The 24,031-nt window shown below is 36.6% G+C and overlaps 1 protein-coding gene across 1 annotated transcript; it reads right to left on the bottom strand.

Moving 5' to 3' along the window:
* Positions 1–299: 299 nt before the first annotated feature.
* Positions 300–23,092, bottom strand: pgbd5 (piggyBac transposable element derived 5). The gene is made up of 7 exons (XM_082153835.1): positions 22,452–23,092; positions 16,476–16,906; positions 8,577–8,711; positions 7,514–7,694; positions 5,440–5,637; positions 4,245–4,350; positions 300–3,565 (listed from the first exon to the last, which is right to left on the bottom strand). Exons 1-7 carry the CDS (start codon positions 22,759–22,761, stop codon positions 3,370–3,372), a joined length of 1,557 nt encoding a protein of 518 aa, XP_082009961.1. The 5' UTR covers positions 22,762–23,092; the 3' UTR covers positions 300–3,369.
* Positions 23,093–24,031: the final 939 nt, after the last annotated feature.

Here is a 24,031-nt window from a genome sequence, read left to right as displayed (position 1 = left end):
TATTAACAAAACTAAAAGGAAAAATAATTGCATAAAAATCAGGGTTATGTTCTACTTCGAGGACCATTAGAATTTTTGCATTGTAAATTATATTTATATTTACAGTATGTGACACCGTAAAAAAATACTGTTTTGCATTTTTTAAATTAAAGGTAGTACAACAAATGCTACAATAATTTCATTTATATACAAATATTTTTTCTTTCATGTTATAGAAATATGAATTGACAGGCTGTAGTAAGTACTGCTTTTAATTTTAAACATGTATTAAAATTTAAACCTAAAAGTTTTGTAAAAAAAATCAACTTCTCATCAAAAACGAGACCATACTAGATGCGTTTATTATAACGTATGGGAAAAATGTGCTTCATTGCCCTGAAAATAATGTAACAATGCAAAAAAAAGTTCCATCGGTATACTTTTTCTTTAATTTCTTTAATTATTTTGGTGTGAAATATGACCTTTACACATTTGAGATTAAAGGGATAGTTCACCCAAAAATGAAAATGTTGTCATCACTTACCCTCAAACCTGTATGAGTTTCTTTCTTCTGTTGAACACTAAATAATTTATTATTTAAAAAAAAATTGGTAACCAGACAGTTGACAGTAGCCATTGACTTCCATAGTATATTTTTTTCCCTATGAAAGTCAATGGCTACTGTCAACTGATTACCAACATTCTTCAAAGAGAGAAACTAATACAGGTTTGGAACAACTTGAGGATGAGCAAGTGATGACAAAATTCTAATTTTTGGGTGAACTAACCCTTTAACATGCTTCTATTATTACTGAATGTTGCAACTAAGACTCTAGGAGGGGGGAAAAAATGTATAAACAACATTTATTAGTGTGCAAATTAGTGTAAACTCACAGAGGCAGGGAGGTGAAGCACACAGTGAGGGTGAACATTACAGATAACACAGATACTCTCACATACAGCTTAATCATTTCAACATTCACAGTGAGAAGACAAGTGAAGCTACACCAAGCATTTTACAGCAAGACACGGCACATTCACAACATTCATACATGAAAATAGATACATGTCCAACACTGGGTTCTTGTTAAACTGATCAGATATTGAGGAATTTGGTCCAGTAAATAAGTATTCACAGACTATAGTTGACATAGCTGTTCTGTTATTAAAAGGACAGGGGTTTTTTTTGTTTAGTTTTTTTAACCTGCTATCATGCCACATGAAGCTGGCCCTAAGGTATATCACACAATGTTAGCGGGCCAATGTAAAAGCAGGTATTTTGATAATTGGACTTTTTTTTTCTTTCTTTTTTTCTAATGCACTGCACCAGCAAGAGCTTTAATATTTTCTGGCTTACAGAGTATGTACTTGGCAGAGATGTCCATAGCACCCGAACCGATCTCCTACTATATATTGCACAGTAGATGTTATAGTTACAAAACCCTGAGGTCACCCAAGATAAGGTCAAACATCTCTCTCACGCCATTACAGTTCTCTGTCTGCCTGATTCAAATAAACCCCACTGCAGTACAAACACGGATGTGCAATCTCAAAATCATCTGTTGCAGTTTATATAAGCACAGATGGCAGTTAGCGCCTGGATTGAGTTTGTTAGTATATTGACTATGTATTTGTAGATTAGATTAGTAGTAGAAAAATATTACATTAAAGTGAAATAAAATGTTTGCAACATTCATGACAAAACAGAACACTATGAGCACACCTATTCATGGGTTTCATCAGGTCCCTTTCCACAGGTGTATAAATACAAGCACCTAGATTATGAATGCAGACTGCATTGTGCTTGATTAATACACCTGTGGAAAGGGACCTGATGAAACCCATGAATAGTATAAGTGATACAACATTGCTTTTGTCTCAATTTAAAACGAAAGATGCAAGTGTAAAATATGGCGTATCTATCGTTGTGATAAAATTACTGCAAATGACATTAGAAGGTACACGTTTTGATTTGTATTGACTGAAAGCCAAAAGAATATTTTTTAAGTGACGTTCTGTAGGCCTAGTTTAGCCTACATCCAAATTGGTTCGTTAGTCTGCAGCGTTTCACTCGTACAAAGGAAAACTGCAGGGCGATGGCACAGTTAACTAAATAAAAGAAACGCCAAGGAAATAATGAGCATGTCTGGGACGTTTAAAACACAAAATCACTGAGATGTTTGACTAAATATATTACCTGAGGGAAATCTTCTAGAATGAATCTGCTTCAGTTCTTTGAAGGGACAAATTACGCCATGCGCTGCGAATGTATCTGTCATTAATACCGTTACAATATAGCGGCATGGAGAATTGATCTTATTATAGATTCTGGAACAACAAAACGCCACATAAATCCACCGAGTTACAGGTAGAGAAACATTCTAGTTAATGTATTTTATAATTCCATTCATTTCCTTTTTATCCATTCGCATCAATGTCCCTAGATAATCAATTAAAATGACACATAATAAAAATATATCAATGAATTAATAGAAATCATATTTACATTCTTTTTGGTATACTACTGTTACTGTATATTGGGCCCTTTTACTAGATTTATAATAATTTCATTGACAAAATGATATGTAGCCTATATTAATGAAAGGCAGACAAATGATTTTATATGTTATGTTGAAATCAGATTTGATGGGAAATACAGTTTGGGATCAATATTACTGAAAATCAAGTGACTTTTGCAAATCCTGACGGCTACTTCCAAGTGCAAAAAAGACTGGGAAAGCATAGTAGTGCCACGTTTATGGTTATCTGTGTGGCATTATACACCACTAATGTTGTTGCCTTAAAAAAAAAAAAAAGAAGAGTTATAAAGATAAATATCATAAATATTAAGTGATATAAAATAGAAAAAAGCCCAGATTTTTGTGAGAACATCTACTATGTTCTGTGATCTAACATGTGAATTGCATTACATTCTCATTTTGCTGATAAAACACCTTAATCACCAATTATATACAGTATATTTATCAGTGCTGAATGTTGGATATGCTGCTCACAAACAGAGAGAATTCACAAAACATTGTACCTCAGGGTTCAAAACTACGTTAACACTATTACTGGAACTCTATTGATAAAAATCAATGAACATCTACAAAGGGCACGTTATTGTGTTTCTCATGCAGCAAGTATTACTTTGACATATGTACAATAGTCCTGTGGTATCCAAACAGACTTGTCAAATGGCCAAATGGGGTTACAAATGTGAGTTTAGATGGGAAACATCCCTTTTTCAACCAGACATGGCACATTTTGCTTTATGTATATAGGGTTTGTTCATTCGAACTGACCCTGAAGTGCAGAATGCAATTGTATTTGAGCATGTTAGTATGAATGCGTTGTCGTGGGTGGGTTTGAGACCACATGCGAATCCTTTCACTGAGTGGGTGAGCAGTCGTCCATATCCAGAAGCTCCTTGACCAGCCTCTCGCCGAACTGTGCCCGGCTGTAGCGTTTCACGTGGTAGGCATCTGACATCTTGTAAAGAATATAGGCGTTGTTGATGGCAATGCTGATGGTCAGCCAAAACACCTGCTGCCAGGTCTTATTGGGCTTGTGGAAAATGAAATACCTAGTTGGAAATCATGAGATTAGTGAACTATCAAATTGTTAACTATCATTGTAAAACCCGTAAGACTTTGGTTCATCTTCGGAACACAAATGAATATCTTTTTAATGAAATCTGAGAGCTTTCTGTCCCTCCATTGACAGCCTACGCAACTACCATTTTCAAGCCTCAGAAAGGTAATAAAGACATCATTAAAATAATCCATGTGACTCCAGAGTTTAACCTACATTTTTATAAAGCAATACGACTGCTTTGCACAAAAAAACACAATTTACCACTTTATTAACAATATATTAATCTCCAACGAGCGTTCACGAGAGCATGACAGATGCATGTTATGTTGAACGCACGTTGGGGATTAACATTTCGTAAATAAAGTAGTATATTATGTTTTTTGCACAAACAAAGCATTCGCATCACTTCATAAAATGTAGGTTTAACTACTGTAGTCACATGGATTACTTTAATGATATATTTACTACCTTTCTGGGGCTTGAAAGTGGTAGTTGCGTAGGCTGTCAATGGAGGGAAAGAAAGCTCTCAGATTTTATTAAAAAGATCTCTTCATTTGTGTTCCGGTGATGAACGAATGTCTTACGGGTTTGGAACGACACAAGGGTGAGAAATTGATGACAGAATTTAGATTTTCGGGTGAACTAACCCTTTAATTAGTCAAACTCACTTGCTGTACTTGTCGTCATATTTGCAGATGTAACTCAGGTGTGCAGCAAAGGCCTCCACAGCAAGGGGACATGGGATTTCTCCGCTCTTCCTCTTAATGATCACCCCTAGGATAGCCCAGGGCAGAAATGTCAATCACAGTCCCCATACTGTACAATAGGATGTACCATCAAATGTTCAATAAGGAAGGACTGTTCAGTTATCTGCTGTAGGTTCACTGAGTAGGTATTTTAGCAACGAAAAGATGGAACAAATACAGATCTTAGTAACATTGTGCCTTTTTACTAATCACAATCATAAATGTAGTTTTAAAGCAATACAATCTAGACACAAATACCACCAGACTATTTGTTGTATTTCCACTTGATTTCAATCTCTAAATTGAATTGGCCACAAACTACAGGGAGTTGAAAATCAACACAGGAAATGCATTCTGGGAAATTATTTCTTCCACCCTGGTCCAGAAAAGATAATTTATTAAATTTAAAATTATTATTTTGAGTTATTTTGATTCCTGAAGACAATGAGGAAAAGCATTGAAATTATTTATAGACTGGATTCACCAAGTGTCTAAAAGTTGCAGCTGAATACCAGTGGGATAAGTTATGGTTATGGATAGAAGATTTGGCAGAGTTTTAGCACTGAGTTTTCATTGAAATTGTATAGCCCCATTAATCACCTGCTCTCAAAGAGGAAACCGTGCATGCAGAAAAAGCTTTTTATATATAAACGGATTATTTCAGACTCCAGAGAATGAAATATAAGTCGTAATTTAATCTCCCTTTTTGCCTGACCTAAAAAAACAGGAGCAATGTTATTTATTTAACACGCACACACACACTTTTACAACACTTTAATAAAAATGCCTAATATCATCTCTGACATTTCTCATGTGAAGCTGCTGTCAAAACAGATCAAGGCTTATCAAATAAAAGTGAAAACCAGCACAATACGATGAAGCTTTGGCTTTTATAATCCCATGATAAGCACGATATCCACTTAATCCAAGTGCATCAGCGTAAAAGCAATCTAAGCTCACACTACTATAATGAAAACACTCTCCAGAAGGCGTGTTGCTGCAGCTTGCGAGAGTCATTTGTACTTTGCATGTTTCCTTACATTATAAACTGATGAAACTGCATCATTTAAACAAGACGAAACATACTATATGCCTGTCCGGTGTGTGTTTTTCTTACCTTCTTTGGTGGGAGAGTAGGCGTTAGAGAGGAACCTAAAGTTGCCTTTGTTGTACCAGTTGATTATGGATGTATTGCCTCTCATCTTAATGTGAGACTGGCCACGTTGCTGTGGAGCCTCAGTATTGATTAGCATAGATTGAGGAAGACCTGTACAATCACTCTTCCTGGTGCTCAGCAACCCGCAGCCGTAGATGCCTGCAGGAGATAGAACGTAGAACAGAAAAGAGTAAATAATCCATCTCTGGAGAAGGCTGAGAATGAATATCCAGCCTGAGCAATGAGCATTCAAAGTCACATCTGAAAGCTGATTGGATGAATAGAGGTCACATGAATCTCTCCCTGCATGTGCGATCTATGAAGCTGTGAGCAGATGTCTTCTCCTCAGCACTGCCAGATGCTGCAGCCTAGTCTGATTGAGATATGTTGATTACTCGTATTCATCCTCCCTGCAAGGGGAAGGGGACAACTGCGCGACTAATCTTTCCTTGAAGATTTCCATTCTCATATTCATCTCCATTTTATATATGCAACGAAGTCAAATGTCCTGGAGGATTCACTCAGGAAAATTTGGACTACTTTGACATTTATTGCTAAGATGTTTCATCACTCCTCCGAACGAAAATTTTGGATACTTCCCAGCAGTTAAACTCATTACAAAATATCACATCTTGCAAATCTTTGGAGCTCATCTACCTGATGTTGTGTGAAAAAAGCTGCGGTAAAAGTGTCAGAACACCAATGTTGAGGAAACTACTCTGAAACCGGCATGCTATAAGATTCTTATAATTTAAAGTAGTTAAATTACAGTCAAGACATCTATTAAAATTAGTTTTAAGAGGCCAATATTTTATGATTATTTGTACCGAAGTATTAATTTGGCACAAAATTAATGGGGATGTTAATTAAGATATGTTTCAGCTATGTTAAAAATAAGATAAAATTAGAAAACATGTTCAAGTTAAAAACAGCAAGGGTTTAAGTGACAAAATGTAGCCTCCTTGTACAGGAGCTCAAATGAATCAGTGATTCGCTTTAGTTAATTGGTTTATCGTCCATCAACTGTCATTGATTTACATAAACTCTATGAATGAACCAATTCACTGAACTGTAAACTGTTGTTTAGCCAAATGATATCCCGTTCGCTCTTAATATAAATAGACCATTTTGTCAGCGATTCGTCACGCTTTTTTGCATTTAAACTTAAGAGCGTGAGATTTTCAGCATGCGTGTCTGAAACAGCATGTCATCACCGACTCATAATAGTAATTTGTTCATAAATCGGACGCGTATGCTGTTGATTCGTTCAAAAAGAACCGACTCATAATAGTAATTTGTTCATAAATCGGGCGCGTTGTACTGTATGATGTTTTGATTGCAGCACATAAGGGCAATTCAATTGAAAGACATTTCTTGCCATTAACATCAGACTGCAAACTCCGGGAAATATGGTTTATTTTGCTGTGGCATTGAAGATAAATAAAACTGTTAGTAATCGTGATATAAAAAAAAAAAAACCATGATGTTGTGTTTTACAACCTTACACGTGTGGAAAAGGCTGTCACAGAACTCAATACTTTTAGTTTATTATTCAGTTTATTGTACAGCCCTGTTTATTACAGGGCTGTATAAATACCATTGAACTGTAGGCCTATTGTATGAAGCTGATAAATTCTAAAAGGCATTCAATTATGACCTAGATCTCAAATAATGTAAAAAAATAAATAAATAATGTAGAAAGAGAGAAGCTGGCCACTAGCCTAATCCACTCTAGCTGTGTTAACATTTACTCCCAGCTGGAGGCATTCAAATAATCTTTGAGTATGAAACACGTTTCCTGTGAAAACTCAAGGTCAACTTCCTCTCACTCTCTCCATTTATTCCTTGCCTAGGATGCTGTCACCATGTAATTAAAAACTGCAGGGGATGAGGAACATCAGATGGAGAGAAGATTAAAGAGATGGAAAAAAAGAAGAAGCAGAGCCAAGGCAGAATTCACTGAGAGAAGTAGAGCAGATAAAGATGCAAGGAACTGACAGATGCAGCACTGTTGCACACACATTACAGCACCTACCCTGTTTCTCAAATTCTTGAAACAAGTTTAGACTTGTGATGCTTGGTCCAGTGAAGATGATAGCATTACGGCCAGCCAGATTCTGACAGAGCTGCTTGGCCACCAGACTGTGCAGCTGTGGTTTATTCTTCAGTGTGTCCAAACCATCTGGACCTGGACCCTCCTTTAGATGGACATAGATCTGAGGGGGAAGCAAGAAAATTGACACTATTTACTTTATAAATGCACATTCTGGATATTATTGTGAATCATTCGTCAATCTAATCAATTCCTATATATTTTTATTTTGTATTATTAAATATCCTGTTTTACTGTTCAAAAGTCTGGGGTCAGTAAGTTTTTTTTTTTTCTTCAATTAAATTAATACTTTTATTCTGCAAGGACACATTAAATTGATCAAAGTGGCAGTAAAGACAAAAAATCCTGAAGAACTGGTCATGGTTTTCACAAAAATATTAAGCAGCACAACTGTTTTCAACATTGTTAATAATAAGAAATGTTTCTTGAGCACCAAATCAGCATATTATAAAGGATCGTGTGACACTGAGACTGGGGTAATGATGCTGAAAATTCAGCTTTGCAATAACAGGAATAATAACAGTTCATATTTCACAATATGACTGTTTTACTGTATTTCTGATAAAACAAATTCAGCCTTGGTGAGCATAAAAGACTTAACTTTTGACACCAAACTTTTGAACGATAATGTACGTCAAAAATATAAAGTAAGGACAATATATTTTGTTGTCTGATTGTCTCAATCCCCAGGCACAGCAGTTATTTTCTCCAATTATGTTAAGTGGTCTGGGCTCTCTTTTTCTTTGTTGACTCTAGAAATTATATTTTATTGATTCCATCAAGTAATGCGCCTCTCTGTAGTCCTTTAGAGATGTATTTACTCAAACAAATGGTGGAAAATTGCTGTGTCAACCGAGAAGCTAATTATTTTAAATAAGTGGGAAAAAAAAAATCTTTCTCAGAAACAATGTGACAGAACTTGGGGCAGTTGATGAATTTCTTTGTGGTATATCCTTGCCCTGCGGGAGTGTGTGTGTGTATTCACCTGACCGATGAAACCGGTGGCGCTGCACTGTCGCACCCACAGGCTGAACTTCCTCTTCTTCCTCTTGCGCAGCTCTCTCTCTGTACATGTAGTAATGAACACAGGATCCTCATCAATCAAGGGTTCATGGAGGACCTGGGGAAAAGCAGCATGTCTGAATTGAAAATTCCACCATGATAACACATGCAAAGTTGCTTTTCAAACTTATTATGTTTCCCACACAAGATGCATGCAGGAATCCTGAGAAAAGGTGCCTGATTTATAAAACGTGGGCATGCACAGATTTGAACTTAAGGACCGCTTTTATAAATATGAATGTTGGCGTGGATTTTAGCGTATGCAAAATCCAACATTTGGAAATTAACATTTGAACTCTCTTGCAAAATTAGCATCCACACCCGTCAATCACATCAGTATTGTCTTAATTTACATTTCTTTCCCTTCACCCCCTCTTCCCCCATCTCTTCTCTTCACATGCTGAAACCATCTGGAATTCACCCAAAAATATGAACAATTAGCATACAACACTATACATGTTTGGTATCATTTGAAATGTCTCAGTGCGACTGGTACAAAGGTCTCATTCCCACAGAAGTAAACCAAAAGGTAATAAAGTTTTTAAGAGTTTAGAGATATCTTGCTTACAGAGGAAGGTGGATCCTCTGCCAAGGTCTTTCATGCAAATGACTTTCTGTCCACAATATGTCAAAATGGGTGAGCCTCAACCTCTGATTATTGTAATATTATTCTAAGTGTACGTGGGAAACAATGGCATGATTATACAAAGTTACCATAAGAGGAAGTTAAGTTGGTTAAGTTGGAAGTTAAGAGGTCATGACCTATGGTTAGATATAGTCTTACCTTAATTAAGTGTGTTCAGATCTATGGGGACTAAATAATATATTCTAGAATAAGCGAGTACAGCCCTCTAGAATATTAGTCAATCGCCTAAATCCGAGGTTGTGATAAAATGGAGTCAGATCAAAGTAAATTGCACAGTAATCCTTCACCCGCTTATCGGAAAACATTGTTGTGCCGATTGGGCGGGCCTTTACATACGCAACATTTCTATGCAAAAGAAGTCAAGTCAGGTATGATCGTTCTCTTTTCTGGTTAGAACTAACCAGCAGTGTTCCCTAAAGATAATCTATTTTTTTTTATTTGTTTGACTCAGTAAAACCTCTCATCAAGCTGAAGCAGTTAAACAGGGCATGTGTGGCTCTGAGTGTCTACTGAATGCCTGATTGTTTGCCAGTAGGGGCTAAGAAACAAACCCACACTGTAGCAGTCAAAGTGGGCTGGTTGGCACACATTGTCAAGGTGATATCTCCATGGCACTGAGAAAGCTGAGAGACGCAGATGGTGTTTAGTTTACTCATGGTAGGCGAGTAATTGAGGGTTGTCTCTGAGATGGGTCTCACAAGGCCTCATGAAATGCAAATCTCTGATTTAGGAGCGGAAGCTGATTCATTTAAATCCATACGTTGAAATACCAAGCTAAAATGCAGGTTAATGAGGTTAATGAGAACCTTAAATGTATAGTTCACAAAAAAAACATTCTGTCATCTTTTATTAACCTTCGTGATGTTTTAAATCTGTATGACTTCCTTCTCCAGAACACAAGATATCTTGATATTGACATCTACCTCACACATACACAAAAAACGTAGTAAGTCATTCACAGAGGTGGACAGTAACAAAGTACATTTACTTGAGTACTGTACAAGTACACTTTGAGTATTTGTACTTGAGTAATATTTTTTTCTGGAAAAAATTTCTGTCAAGCTCCTTGATTAGAAAGTATTAACGTCAGTCAGGGGATGATTTTGGTTGCAAGGGAGGGTGGATCCTCACCATTTTGGTTGGAAATGAAAGTCGGATTGACGTCAACATCCAATGTTGGACATTGGATTTTGGTTGGAAAAGAAAGTCGGGTTGACGTCAATCTGACGTCGGGTTCTGACGTCAAACCAATTTTCATTTTCAACAACAATACAACGTCTGTCCAACGCTGGAGATTAATGTCAATCTGACGTTGGATTCGGACACCAACCTGATTATCATTTTCAACGTTGGGTTTGGTCTTCTAAATACAAATTGGTCATACAGGTTTGGAAGGACATGAGGGTGAATAAATGATGACTGAATTTTCATTTTTTGGGGGGAGCTATCCCTTGAATATAAAGACGTAGTAAAAGTTGGCAACCTACAATTTCCAGCATGGTGGATATTTTAATTGGAGTACATAAAGGACATAAAAATGTCTCAAAAGTGCACTTCAGTAGGAACAGTAATTAATTGGGCAGGAGTTCACAGGACCCTAATTAGCACCAAATCATCAGCACAATTGGAGAATTAGAATGTTTCTCAGAGGAAATTTCTAATTAATTTTATTTAATTTGTCGATCAATGTATTCTCACAATCTAGCCTCTAGTCATGCTGGCCACTATCAATCAAAGAGGGAAAAACAAAAGGCCAATTTCTAAAAGAAATCCCTAATGGCCGTTTAAAAGATGAATGTGCCGAGATGTATTATACTCTGTGAATTAGTCATACTGTTTGTACTGTTTCTACGTGTTTCCTCTAACACCATCTTCCTCCGCTCTGGTGCTATGGCTTTGTTCCACTGGACGTCTCATTGTTAATCCAAGGCCTCCTCTCCCTTGTTGAACATTCCCCACAATGTCCACATGTTTGATTGCTGCTATCGCCTCCTCCACTGCACTGGCTGGCCTATGTTTGTAAGACACCATGGAACTCCGAGCCATTTCTTGATGTTACCTGTGATTCCTCTTTCCAGTTTCTCCACTGTTGAGATTGGAACTTCATAAATCGTAAGGGGGCACAGCACCCATGATAGGAGGCCAAACTACGAACACCAGGCCTTCAATCTTCCAGGTAATTGAGTGCTGTCTTCTTCTTTCTTTATTTATAAAGCACAATTTAATACAACAACAGTTGCCCAAAGTGGTGTACAAAAAAAAAAAAATCATACAAAGAACAAATAGTACACCAATAAAATACATACAAATAAATAGACACAAATTAAAGTAAAACATGCCTCCGCACCTAATCGAGATTAAAAGCCCGGGATAGCAAATGAGATTTTAACAATTTTAAAAATGGATATTGTTGGAGCCATTCTGATATGCAATGGTAATATGTTCCACAGTTTAGGTGCAGCGACAGAAAAAGCCCAATCACTCCTAAGTTTCAGTCTGGATCTAGGAATGGTCAAGAGCAATTGATCAGAGGACCTAAGAGATTTAACAGATGTGTGCCGTTTTAGTAGGCCAGCAAAGGTATGGTGGCGCCAAGCCATTCAATGACTTAAAAACAAATAATAAAAGTTTATATTCGATTCTGAAACGCACCGTTTCGCACTCAAGTGAAGATAAAATTGGTGTAATATGCTCATATTTGCGAGAACTTGTCAACAGTCTAGCGGCCGCATTCTAGACTGCCTGCAACTGCAGTAGTGCTGTCTGGCTAACTTCTATATAAAGAGAGTTACAACAGTCAAGCCGTGAAAAAATTAAGGCATGAATGGCTTTCTCAAAATCGTCAATGGAAAGAAAACTCTTTACTTTAGCCAGAAGTCTCAGATTAAAAAAGCATCATTTGACAAAAGCGTTTATTTGCTTATCAAATATAAAAGCTTTGTCAGATAAAACACCCAGATTCCTCACAACCGCTTTATTATACGGGCCCAGTGGACCAAAATTGAGATTAGGAGGCACATAATTATCAGATGGCCCAAATATAATGAAAAAATTTAAGGACATCCAGCTTTTTATGTCATTTAGACAAGCTAAAAGAGGAGTTAGGGCACTCCTGTTATTATGTTGCAGTGGCAGATAAATCTGCGTATCATCAGCATAGCAATGAAAAGAAACACCATACTTCTTAAAATTAGATCCCAAAGGAAGCATATATAATGAAAACAAAACAGTAGCAAGAATGGACCCTTGTAGAACCCCAAAAGTTAGTGGAGCTGGAGTTGATAAAAACGGCCCATAGTCCACTACTGATCTCCTTCTGCAGTTGTTGTACCTGTTCTTTGTCTTTCAGGCTTGCATCATACCAACTACAAAGGCTTTTCACAGGCTGCTCAGATACTGTTGGGATGGGGTCATTTCCGATGAAGAATTTGATGTCAATATGCACTTCCTTGACAATAGAGATGCTGTGTGATTCGGAAGGTTTTCTCTTCATTCGGGCCCAGCTGATATTCTCCTCTAGTTTTCTGAGTAGTCTTCTAGTACATGGCACTGTAGTGGTCAGAGTAGTAATGTCATCCATATAGGCTCTGAGGGGAGGGAGGCGCAAGTCCAAATTAAGCCACTGTCCGCCCACCACCCACCTTGAGGCTCAAATTATGACCTCCATGGCCATCGTAAAAGCCAAGGGTAAGATAGTGCATCCTGCCATAATGCCCATTTCCAAGGCTTGCCACGAGGTGGTAACCTCAGAGGTAGTAAAGCAAAACTGCAGATCTTGGAAATATGATTTCACCAAAGTTGTAATGGTGTCTGGAATATAAAAGATGTTGAAAGGGAGGTGTTCCAACTCCCTGTTACTCATCTGTTTCGCAACTTTGTGGCTAAGTGTTTCCCTAATTTCCCCTCTTTACCTCCAGAGCATCGGTGGGAAACCATGCTTTCATTTGTTCCTCATCAAAGAGGAATCATTTCAAAGCTGTATGACATTATCTTAGCTTTTAGCGACCACTCAAATGCCAAACTTAAGTGTACATGGGAAAGGGAACTGGGAATACAAATACATGAGGAGTCCTGGGAACAGGCCATAGAGAGGATACGTTCTACCACCTCTTGTGCTCGTCTTGGACTTATTCAATTTAAGGTCTTACACAGGGTACATTTCTCTAAGCTTAGACTATCTGAAATGTATCCGGAAGTGGAAGACAAATGTGATAAATGTCATGGCTCTCCTTGTCATCTTAGCCACATGTTTTTTCTTTGTCCTGATTTGAAAGATTTCTGGGTGGGTTATTTTAATATTATGTCCTCTGTTCTTGGGGTAAATCTCGAACCTTGCCCTCTGATTGCTATATTTGGGATTCCTGACCCCACACTTGCACTTAACCCTACACAAAAGGACATCATAGCTTTTACATCCTTACTAGCAAGACGCTCCTTATTGTTACATTGGAAGTCTGCTAAATATCCTTCTATCTCCCGATGGCTCAGAGACATCATGTATTCTTTTAAACTTGAGAAAATTAAATACACGTTGAGAGGATGTACAGTCAAATTTTTCCATAAATGGCAACCCTTTATTTCCTATTTCACTAAATTTAGTGGTACTACCCAATTGAATGTGTGCCTGTTATTGTTGTACTGTTTGTATTGCATAAATAACCTGTAATATGTGTGTTGGTCGCGGTGAGCTGAGTGGGGGAGTGGGTAGGGGGTTTTTCATTGTTTATTACACAGTACTCTGTAATCTAATTTAATTATTTTCTCCTACATTCTTATCAGAGTGTTTTTGTTTTGTTTTTGATTATTTTTATTCTTATTTTATTTTTTATGTGTGTATATATGTCCGTATACATATACATATATGTAAAAAAAAAAAAGGAAAAAAAAGGGATAAATTGTATCTGTGATTGGAAGTATTGTATTGTTTTTTTTTGTTTTTAAAATAAAAATAGTGTACAAAAAAAAAAGAAAAGAAAGGGAGGTGTTCCCACAAGAGATTATGGGGGACTGACCCAAAGGCATTAGCAAGATCCAGGAAGACAACATGAAGGTCTTTTTTCCCCCACCTTTGCCATCTGGATCTGGTGCCATATCATACTGAAATGTTCTAAGCACCCGGAAAACTCTGATATATCTGCCTTCTGCACCGCTGTATCAATGTATATATATATATATATATATATATATATATATATATATATATATATATATATATATATATATATTTTGTAGGTATTCAGATAATCACTTGGCGATGATTTTGAAAAAGACTTGAACCTCTACATTTAGCGGGGATGTTACTTTTCTCCCTTGTGAAGAGACTTGTCAGAAATTTGAAGGGATCATTAAAGAACTGAGTTCTTGTTCGTTTGTTTTCGCAAGATCTCTGCTCTACGGAGGGATGCCCATCTGAGTTTAATGTCAAATTGAAGCACATCTTTCAGAAAAGATAAATGGTTAGTTTTCAATCTATGTATTGTATGCTACAAATTAAGATACAAAGTACAACAGACTTTGAGTATTGCATTGATCTACAATGAATAGCAGCAGATATAAAAGATCCCTCAGACCTTTCAAAATGGTACCATAAAGCTCCTAGCCATGAGACATGTGACGGGACTCCAGGCTATCCCAATTACAGCAGAACGTGTTCTGATTTCAGTCCCAAACCCACTTTCCACTGGCACAGAAATCGAATGTCTGCTAGTCCTAGTTTCCAAAATGTTAATACTGTGGAGATTTGTTTCGTGCAGTTTTTCTTTGTACCATCAACAATGATGGAATTTGACAGAATGTAATAAATGTGGCTCACTTTTGATGAATAATGGACTGCTCAGATTCTAGCCCATATTTCACGATTTCTTTTCACAACTCGGTTCCAATTTTATGTCCTCTATCTGAAAGCAGAAGCCCAGATTATTCAATGTGCGGAAAACTCATTTTCTAAATGAAGAGAGAAAAAACAGAACAAATGTAGGAGGGTGTTGAAATGTCTTACTTGGCACAGCTCTTCTTGTCATTTAACAGTAAACTCCCTGATGTTAGCCTGACATCTGAATGTCTGGCACATTGAGTGCATAATTGCTGTCATTTTATTTAACATAGGACTACATTTAAAGTGATATTTGGATACATTAAACTAGCAGAATTGACAATTACTGTCTATGATCTCATAGAACTTTGAATTAGATATCTGACTTTATTTAGCTGAACTTTCAACATCATTACTCCAGTCTTCAGTGTCACATGATCCTTCAGAAATCATTCTAATATATACTGATTTGCTGCTCAAGATTTTTAACATTTTTTATTAATCAATGTTAAAAACAGTTGTGTTGCTGATTTAAGTGGAATCCGTGATAAAAAAAAAATTTCAGGATTCCTTGATGAGTAGAAGTTCAAAAGAACATCATTTATTTAAAATAGAAATCATTTGTAACATTTTAAATGTTTTACTGTCACTTTTGATTAATTTAATGCATCCTTGCTGAATAAAAGTAATAATTTCTTTTCTTTTTTTATCGTACTTCCCCCAAACTTTTGAATGGTAGTGTAATTCATTCAATTCTCATCCCTCGTTTAAATATAAATGTATTTACATTTTTATTAATTCAATTTTATTTTATAAAGTCATTATTTCCACAATCATAATGAAAGCACACTGAGAACTGGAACCTGAGGGACTTAGATACAAAAATGATTACAAAGATTGAAGGTCAAAAATGTTGACTCCTGAGCTTATGAATAACTTAAGATGGGCCTGAGGCATTCATGCATTTAACTGTAATCTTTCAGAAAAGAGAAATAGTTTGTTTTCAATCTATATATGCTACAAATTAAGATACAAAGTACAACAGACCTTGAGTATTGCATTGAGCAACACTGAATAGCAGCAGATATAAAAGACCCCTCAGACCTTTCAAAATGGTGCCATAAAGCTCCATGAGACATGTGACGGGACTCCAGGCTATCCCAATTACAGCAGAACGTGTTCTGATTTCAGTCCCAAACACGCGTTCCACTGGCACAGAAATCGAATATGTCTGCTAGTCCTAGTTCCTAGTGAAGATTTGTTTCGCGCAGTTTTTCTTTGTACTGTGAACATGTTGATGTTTGCTGACTGACAGTGATTTGTGCATTGAATTGAAGTATGATTTCATTGCTTGTATTCATTACCTGTGTCTGTGAAGGCCTGAAGGTAGAGCTGAAGCTCTGCTGAAGAGAGTCCAGGAAGGGTTGGATCTTATAGAGGCCCTGACTGCCACCGTGGCTGGAGCGGAAGGCTACGACATGGAAGTACTTGAGGATCTTCTCGAAGCGCGCCTGGCTCATCTTGAGCGCGATGCTGCGATTACTGAAGAATCCGCTGCTCCAGATGCTCAGCACTGATTCACAACGGTTCACGCTAGTAGAAGTAACATAACCCAGAAAAGCCTTCATCTCAGCCAGCGTCACATTGGTCCATCCTTCATCACTTCCAAAGCGCTCCTGGTACTTTTTGGCATACATGTTGGTCTGGGTCACCATGTTCTGAATGACGTTGTCAGGGACAAACAGCTGGAAGAAGTCCATGGCCGTGGCATTGGCTGGCATTTTCTGTGTCGGACCTGCAAAATAAAAGTTACGTTTTAACAGAATAATATATATTTTTAATTATTAAAAAAAATTTAAGCCAGGGATGATTTTACAGTTTGCACACAATCGCAGAGAATAATGCAAAAGCAATTGCATCATTTTATAATTCACAAACTAAGCCAATTATCTTTTAATGAAATGGTCGAAAATCCCAAAATAACTGTTTAGCACTGGAAATGCATAATATGTGATTTTGATTATACATGTTTAATTATGTAAACCATTAAGCAGCTGATTTACATAAGACCTCTGAATCTTTCAATAAAAACAGCATTATATGAATTCACCGTATTTCTTTTAAATAATGATACTATCTTCATTTCAATATTCATATTAAACTAAAACAAAACAAAAAAACCTGCAAGAAAATTAAAATAAATATGTTGTTAGAAGTGTTTTTTGTTTTTTAGTGATTTAAAAAAATATATATCTACACATTTGTTTGGTGACTGCTGGTTATGTAATAGATTTAGATAGCTATTTAGATATGATTTCCTTAAAGGGATAGTTCACTCAAAAATGAAAATTCTGTCAACAATAACCCTCATGTCGTCCAAAATATATTCAAATTTTTTGTCTTCCATGGAACACACACACAAATATTTATTTATTTATTTTTGAAGAATGTTTCGACTTTTTGTCCATACAATGAAAGCTTGCTTTTTCAAAATATCTTCTTTTGTGTTCAAAAGAAAAAAAATACAGGTTTGGAACAACGTGAAAGTGAGTAAATGATGACAGAATGTTCATATTCGGTTCCTTTTACTAGGCATTGGATGCACAGTTGAACCTCTAATGGCTTTTATCAGGACCCTCATCACCATCTATATGGTGAACTAATGAGAAACACTGCTTATCAACTGATGATAAAAAGTTGTAGAAAGCAGCTCACAAAAATCTTAATTTATTCCGTTATCTTTTACTCCACTTCCTCTAATGGCCATTTTGTCTCTTAAAAGGCGCCATGCAGCTCACACAGAAATAGAGCAAACAACTAAGGAGGAAAATGGAGTGTCTTTATAGCAGATGTGTTATAGTACATTAACTTATACTGTGGAAATAAGTACCATTTACAGTGTTGCTTAGTGTGAATATTGGTCAGTGAAAGATTTGTATTGATCCAACCTAAATAATTTAAACGTATATAGCACTTTATGTTGAGATATATGACATGTTGCGAACACCCACAAACAACAGACAAAAAAATTATCCTTCCCTTAAGTGGTTATTATGGAAACCCCAAAGCACAGCACTGGCCAGCAACTGCAGTTACAACTTGCCACACATTTACTGAGAGTCACAGAGACCTAATGACCCCAAATCAAGAGAGTGTAGAATTGATTTGAGTGCTGTGAGTAAACAACTGTCCAGGATTCTGATCAACACAGGAAATCAAGTACAAATAAGAAGAAATAAAACAGAAAAAGAATTAATAAAATATAAAAAAATTAAACATACAAATATATTACAAAATGTAAAACCTAAAAATTGAAACTATATAAACATCGGTAAGCAAAAAAATTTAATAATAATAATTTAAATAAATGTGTGTTATTTTTCTGAACAAATGTTTCAGTCATGCTTTCCAAAGCCCCATGTGCTCATTCAGTCATCATGTATGACACACATCTTAACCAAACCACAACAGCTGCTATTCAACCAGTAGCTCATCTTCCATTACGGCACTGAAGAATCTTGTAAAGCAAACGCAAATAATCCCGCAGGATAAAGTCCATTGCACAGTTTATTATGTTCATTCATCTGTGCCTTTTTGGTATAAAACATCTTTTTAGGGGAAAAACATCTCAGGAAAAATGCTGATTACATAAACACTTTTACCCAGTATGCTAAAAATAGGTAGTTGACATAAAATGTTCATGAACGTACCAAAATCTAGTAAAGATTAAAATGTATTTTACTGCCAATGGTCACTATTTTTAATTGCATGTTGCCTTGTTGCAGTCATTGTAAATTATATTGTGGTGAAACCGGGTCATTAAAGCTACATGCAAAATAATTAGAGGAATTAGCCAATTCCTGTTCAGAATAGTTTTACATGAAGTATAGAAAGACATGTCAATTTTCCGGAAGTATTTAATGTCAGTCAATTTCCCAGAAGAATGTCAATGTCAAATATATACAAAATATTTAAAGAAAATATAATAATATATATATATTTTTAAATATTTAGATTTAATATTTTTATGCTGGCCAGAATTTAAATTTTAATTAAAAAGTATAAAAAATTAACATGACAGAGAAAACGGTTCTAGGTTTGTTTTTATCTAGCTTAAAATGTTATGGTATTAAATCAAAGTGTTAAGTAATACCGTACGCTTAACCAGATAATGGCCATATCACTTCTAAAATTCATGAACATACATGTACTACAGTACTTTATATTAGCAGAAAAACTGGGTAAAAATATTGCTGGTCCAATGGTAATCTTAATGCTTGAAGTGCTGCAGTGATATTTCATATAAGCTGGCTTTAATAGCTGTGTTAATGGCTTTTCTGTTCACACCCAGAAGGTCTATATAACATCGAAATGTATTTATTTCTCTGTGTCTTTACATTCAGTCTTCCTGGAGAACCGCTGCTGGTGTGCTACAGTACATAGTTTCCAAGATTAATTATTGAGAAGAATAAGCAGCAGCCTCTGCACCTTCTCCCCTCCTTTATACAAATAAGCAAGCTAGTATATATCGATCTTATCTTTTTAGATCTTACAGCAGGTTCTGAATTATACCATATGGCCCTCAAACAGTCCAAGCAGTGTCTCATTTTAACAAATTTGTCAAAAAAACTGTTGGGGATGACAAAGATCTGTTTACAGCTTACAGCTCTTTCACTGTCCCTTGGTTTATTATAATTCAATCCTTTTCAAATAACTTGTTGAGATATGTTAGATGATATGGATGCAAGCGAAAGCACAAAATCTGACCTGACCTGAATAATATAGACCTTATATAAGTTTCACAGTTAGGCTGCAGTCTTGTGCCGGACAAGGACAATTCAATTACCTTTTACAAATAACACTGACATCTCGTTCCGATGTTTTTCAGTATCCACAAGTGTCGCATCTTCTTAAATGAGCCATGACATAAAATGCAAAATGTCGGTGCACTGACTTTGTGTACTATCTTTCATGACTGATTTTGCAGCGTGTGCCAGAGCAAAGGCAGTCACCAGATGGCCCATTTTCCCCCTGTGGTGACAGACAGAACTTTCTGAGCAACCACGACGGATAGATGTGTCATTTGTATCAACAGCACAGCATCTACTCAATTTGGAAAATGCCCAAACCAAAACAATAAAAGAAAATTTTACATAAGGATTATAATACTTTCTACTAAAACATTATCGTAATATGTGTTTCTCAGTGTATTTTGGTTATAAATATCTGCTGATTGCATTATTCTTTCAATTTTCCATGTTTGTGCAATGGAGGATCTTTACATGACATTTAAACACACACACACGCATCATTTAAACATGCTCTTGGGTCACTTTGACTTGAGTGAAATGAAGCATGAAATTAGTATCAGTCTATCGATCCATATGTCAACCGGTTAGAGTTTGTACAGTAAGCGATGCCCAGGAGGCTCTGCACTCCTGTTTATGACAATATTTTTAGACTGCCATTAAATGGATCATCAATGAGATCAGAACATATTATAGAATAACTGATGAAACTCTTGACTATCCTTGCTAGAAAAAAAGAAAGAAAAAAAAAAACATGTTTTGTTATTGATGCAAGAATGTTTCTCTGCACATTATGCAAACCACAGCATTTGAAAGTCTGTCTGGCATTAGCACATGATTATCTCTGGCTATGATTCATGGAGAAATATAGACCTTCAATATTATGTGGCTGGAATAAAAAGATGATGATGATTTGCATTTCTGGACCAGCAATGGGACCACAAGCATTTGACTGGCAAGCATCTTTATATTGATAAGTCATGCAAATTTGTCAGGTAAATTCAGTTCATAAAATTATAACTAAATTATCTTCAGGCACTTTTAATACTGTATGTTGATTTGAATTAACATAATGGACATGAATTATTAAACCTTTAACCCTCACAAATCCTGCATGCTCTTTTTTCTAAATGTGACTGACTTTAATGTAGTTTTTTGACCCCACCCAACACATTCTGTAGAAAAAAAATTAAAAATAAAACAAACCCAAAAACACAATTGATTCTTTTACAGTGTGTACACCAAACAGAAAACCTATAATACCCTCAAACGTGCGTAATATTACAAATATTCTCCAAAGAACAGTTGAAGTTATCAAGTTGAAACGTATGTTTATAATCAGTTCTCATATGATTATGAAATGTCATGAAATGTCTTGATGTCCTTGATGTTTTCTCTAGGCATTCAGTGTGGCATAAAAGGCTAGACAGTCAGTCGTGAGCTTTTATAAAATGTGGTGACACTTTAAATGACAGGCATTAATAAAATCTCTTAAAATGATATTAATCCACCTAAAATGACAGTCTATTGAATTTTAAACAACTGCTGACTGAATGACATGAATGTTAAGTATTTTAACATAAAACATAGGTTCTGACTGGCAATTGTGTGTGTGTGTGCTTCTATCCTGGTGGGGACTTCAACCTGAATGCACACAAACTCATGGGGACTCGTGTCACCATGGGGATCTAAATTGAGGTCCCCATGAAGAAACAAGTATATAAATCATACAAAAGTAAATCATTTTAAATTATAAATATAAATAATTTACATTGAAAATGTAAAAATGCAGGAAGTTTTCTGTGATGGGTAGGTTTAGGGGTATGGTTAGTGTATGGGGATAGAAAATACAGTTTATTCAGTATAAAAAACATTACGTCTGTGGAGAGTCCCCACAAAGATAGTAAACCAGACGTGTGTGTGTGTGGTTTTAGTTTACTACTGTTGTTTTTTTTTGTCCTGATTTTCATAAGTCCTTATTTGTTCCCTCTACGGTCGTAATTGCAACTTGTTGGATATGTATGCACAGTACATCACTTGAAAGGTAAGCATTCACACTTGGTGTTAATGCTCTCTAAAAGCCACCTAACTATTTTAAAGTGCATTTCTCAGAAATAAGAGCCTCCTCTCATCCACCCATGCAAATGACCCTTCTGCCCTGATACAGAGCTAATCATAATCATAATCATAATCATAATCACAGCTGCTCGGAGTCTGGCAGTGATTAGACACTGGAAGCATGCTCAGATGGTATGAAAACCCAAAATTTGGCCTGCTATCTCAGTTCCTATATTTTCTCTGCAGGATTTCAAAGAGCCAGCTAATAATCACCCATGATCCACATTTGAAGGAATTGTGTCATCTGTTGGAGCCATCTGATGAGAGAGATCAAAGTAAACCAGTGTAGTCATCAAAGAGTCCCATCTGTGAGCTTAATTACTCGTTGAACATGCAGGCCTCTCAAGGATGAGAAAGCTGCATTGCATTTACATGAGGACCAGTTAATCAGCGCTCATCATTAGATGAACTTACCATGCGTGTCCTGATAGTGGGGAACGCTGAAGTCCTGTAGCGTGTCGCTCCATCCCTCCTCCTGCGCCTGGCCGTTGGAAACAGACCCGGGAGGACCGCAGCTCTGACTCCTAGTTTCACCGGCTCTGGCATCGCCCGTATTCGTCTCCGTGTAGTTATCCGAATTGGAGTCTCCCGTTGTACTGTAAAAGGGGTTTTCGCTGCTGTCGTCTCCCGACTCCCCAAATACATCATCAGAAATCTGCAGGCTCTCGTAGCGAGAACGCGCTTCCTCGAGGAGCGACAGTCCCCTCCTTGCACACTCCGCCATCGTTTGTCAGTCCCGACGTAGAGATGCTACACCCGGCGAGATTCGGCATGCAAATGACCTCCTTAACAGCGTCAAATCCGGCATACAGTCTGTTGCACCAAACCCCTCTGGTCCGTGCGAGCGCGTCGCGGTCCTCTGCGCGAGAAGCAGCGGGTGCAGCAGGTCTCAGTAGCGGCGAGGAAATAAAGGTGAACGCCGCGGGAGCTGTCCGTCCTGCGTGGTGCTGAAATACCCCCTATCCTGCGAGCTGAACCCCACAACTGACCGCTCCACAAACGATCTGTGCATCCGGGTTGGGCGGGCTCCCCTCTCCAGCTTCCTTGGAAATCACCTGACTCGGTCTCCCTGCACTGTCCAATGGGATTAACCTCTGAATAAATCATGGATGATAGAGACACGAATTATATTTGCTCTGCCACAGATGGAGAGCAGTGTTAAATAACTTGTTGGCAATATATATATATATATATATATATATATATATATATATATATATATATATATATATATATATATATATATATATATATATATATATATATATATATATATATATTTTTTTTTTTTTTTTTTTTTTTTTTTTTTTTCAGCTTGAATATGCAAGAGCATCAAACGAGTTCCAGTTAGACATGTTCACGTTTAAAACAATTCGCATGACACAACAGTAGATTTCAAATTATTGTTATATAACTAAAACAAAGTGTAGGAAATATACCCCCGGTTTCACAGACCAGGCTTAAGCAGTCCCAGACTAAATGCATGTTTGAGCTGTTTTAACTGAAAGCAATTATTTGACATATCTTTAAAATAAAATTGTCTCAAGATGCACACCGGTAGCCTAATGTTTTTTTGTTTTTTTAAGGCACTTTTATAAAAGCCATTTAAATGCCCTAATTGAACTAAGGCTTAATCCTGGCTTAATCTAAGCCCTGTCTGTGAAACCGGGCCATGACGTTAAAATATTGATAGTTAAAAAAATATTAAATTGTTACTTTAGTGCCTGCAGCATTCTAGACTTATTGAGAAAGTATTTCTTCACTCTGTAGTTTCTCACTGGTTAAATTGTTTTATTATAACACCGGTTACATAACAGAAATAAAAGAATATTCAAGGGGCTATCCATGGTGTAAAATACGCGTGTTCACTTAGCTGGAAATAATTTGGCATTAAATGAGTGATCATCATGGGTTTGTGCATTATAGTTATGCTGCAGTACCGCTGATAGTCAATTGGGGCGCTATTCACAGACAATCTTCCTTTCAGAGATTGT

The sequence above is a fragment of the Leuciscus leuciscus genome (assembly GCF_965113295.1).
Source record: "Leuciscus leuciscus genome assembly, chromosome: 22".
In the NCBI taxonomy this organism is placed as follows: domain Eukaryota; kingdom Metazoa; phylum Chordata; class Actinopteri; order Cypriniformes; family Leuciscidae; genus Leuciscus; species Leuciscus leuciscus.
The sequence above is the reverse complement of the archived record's forward strand: the minus strand, read 5'-3'. Positions and strand labels throughout refer to the sequence as shown.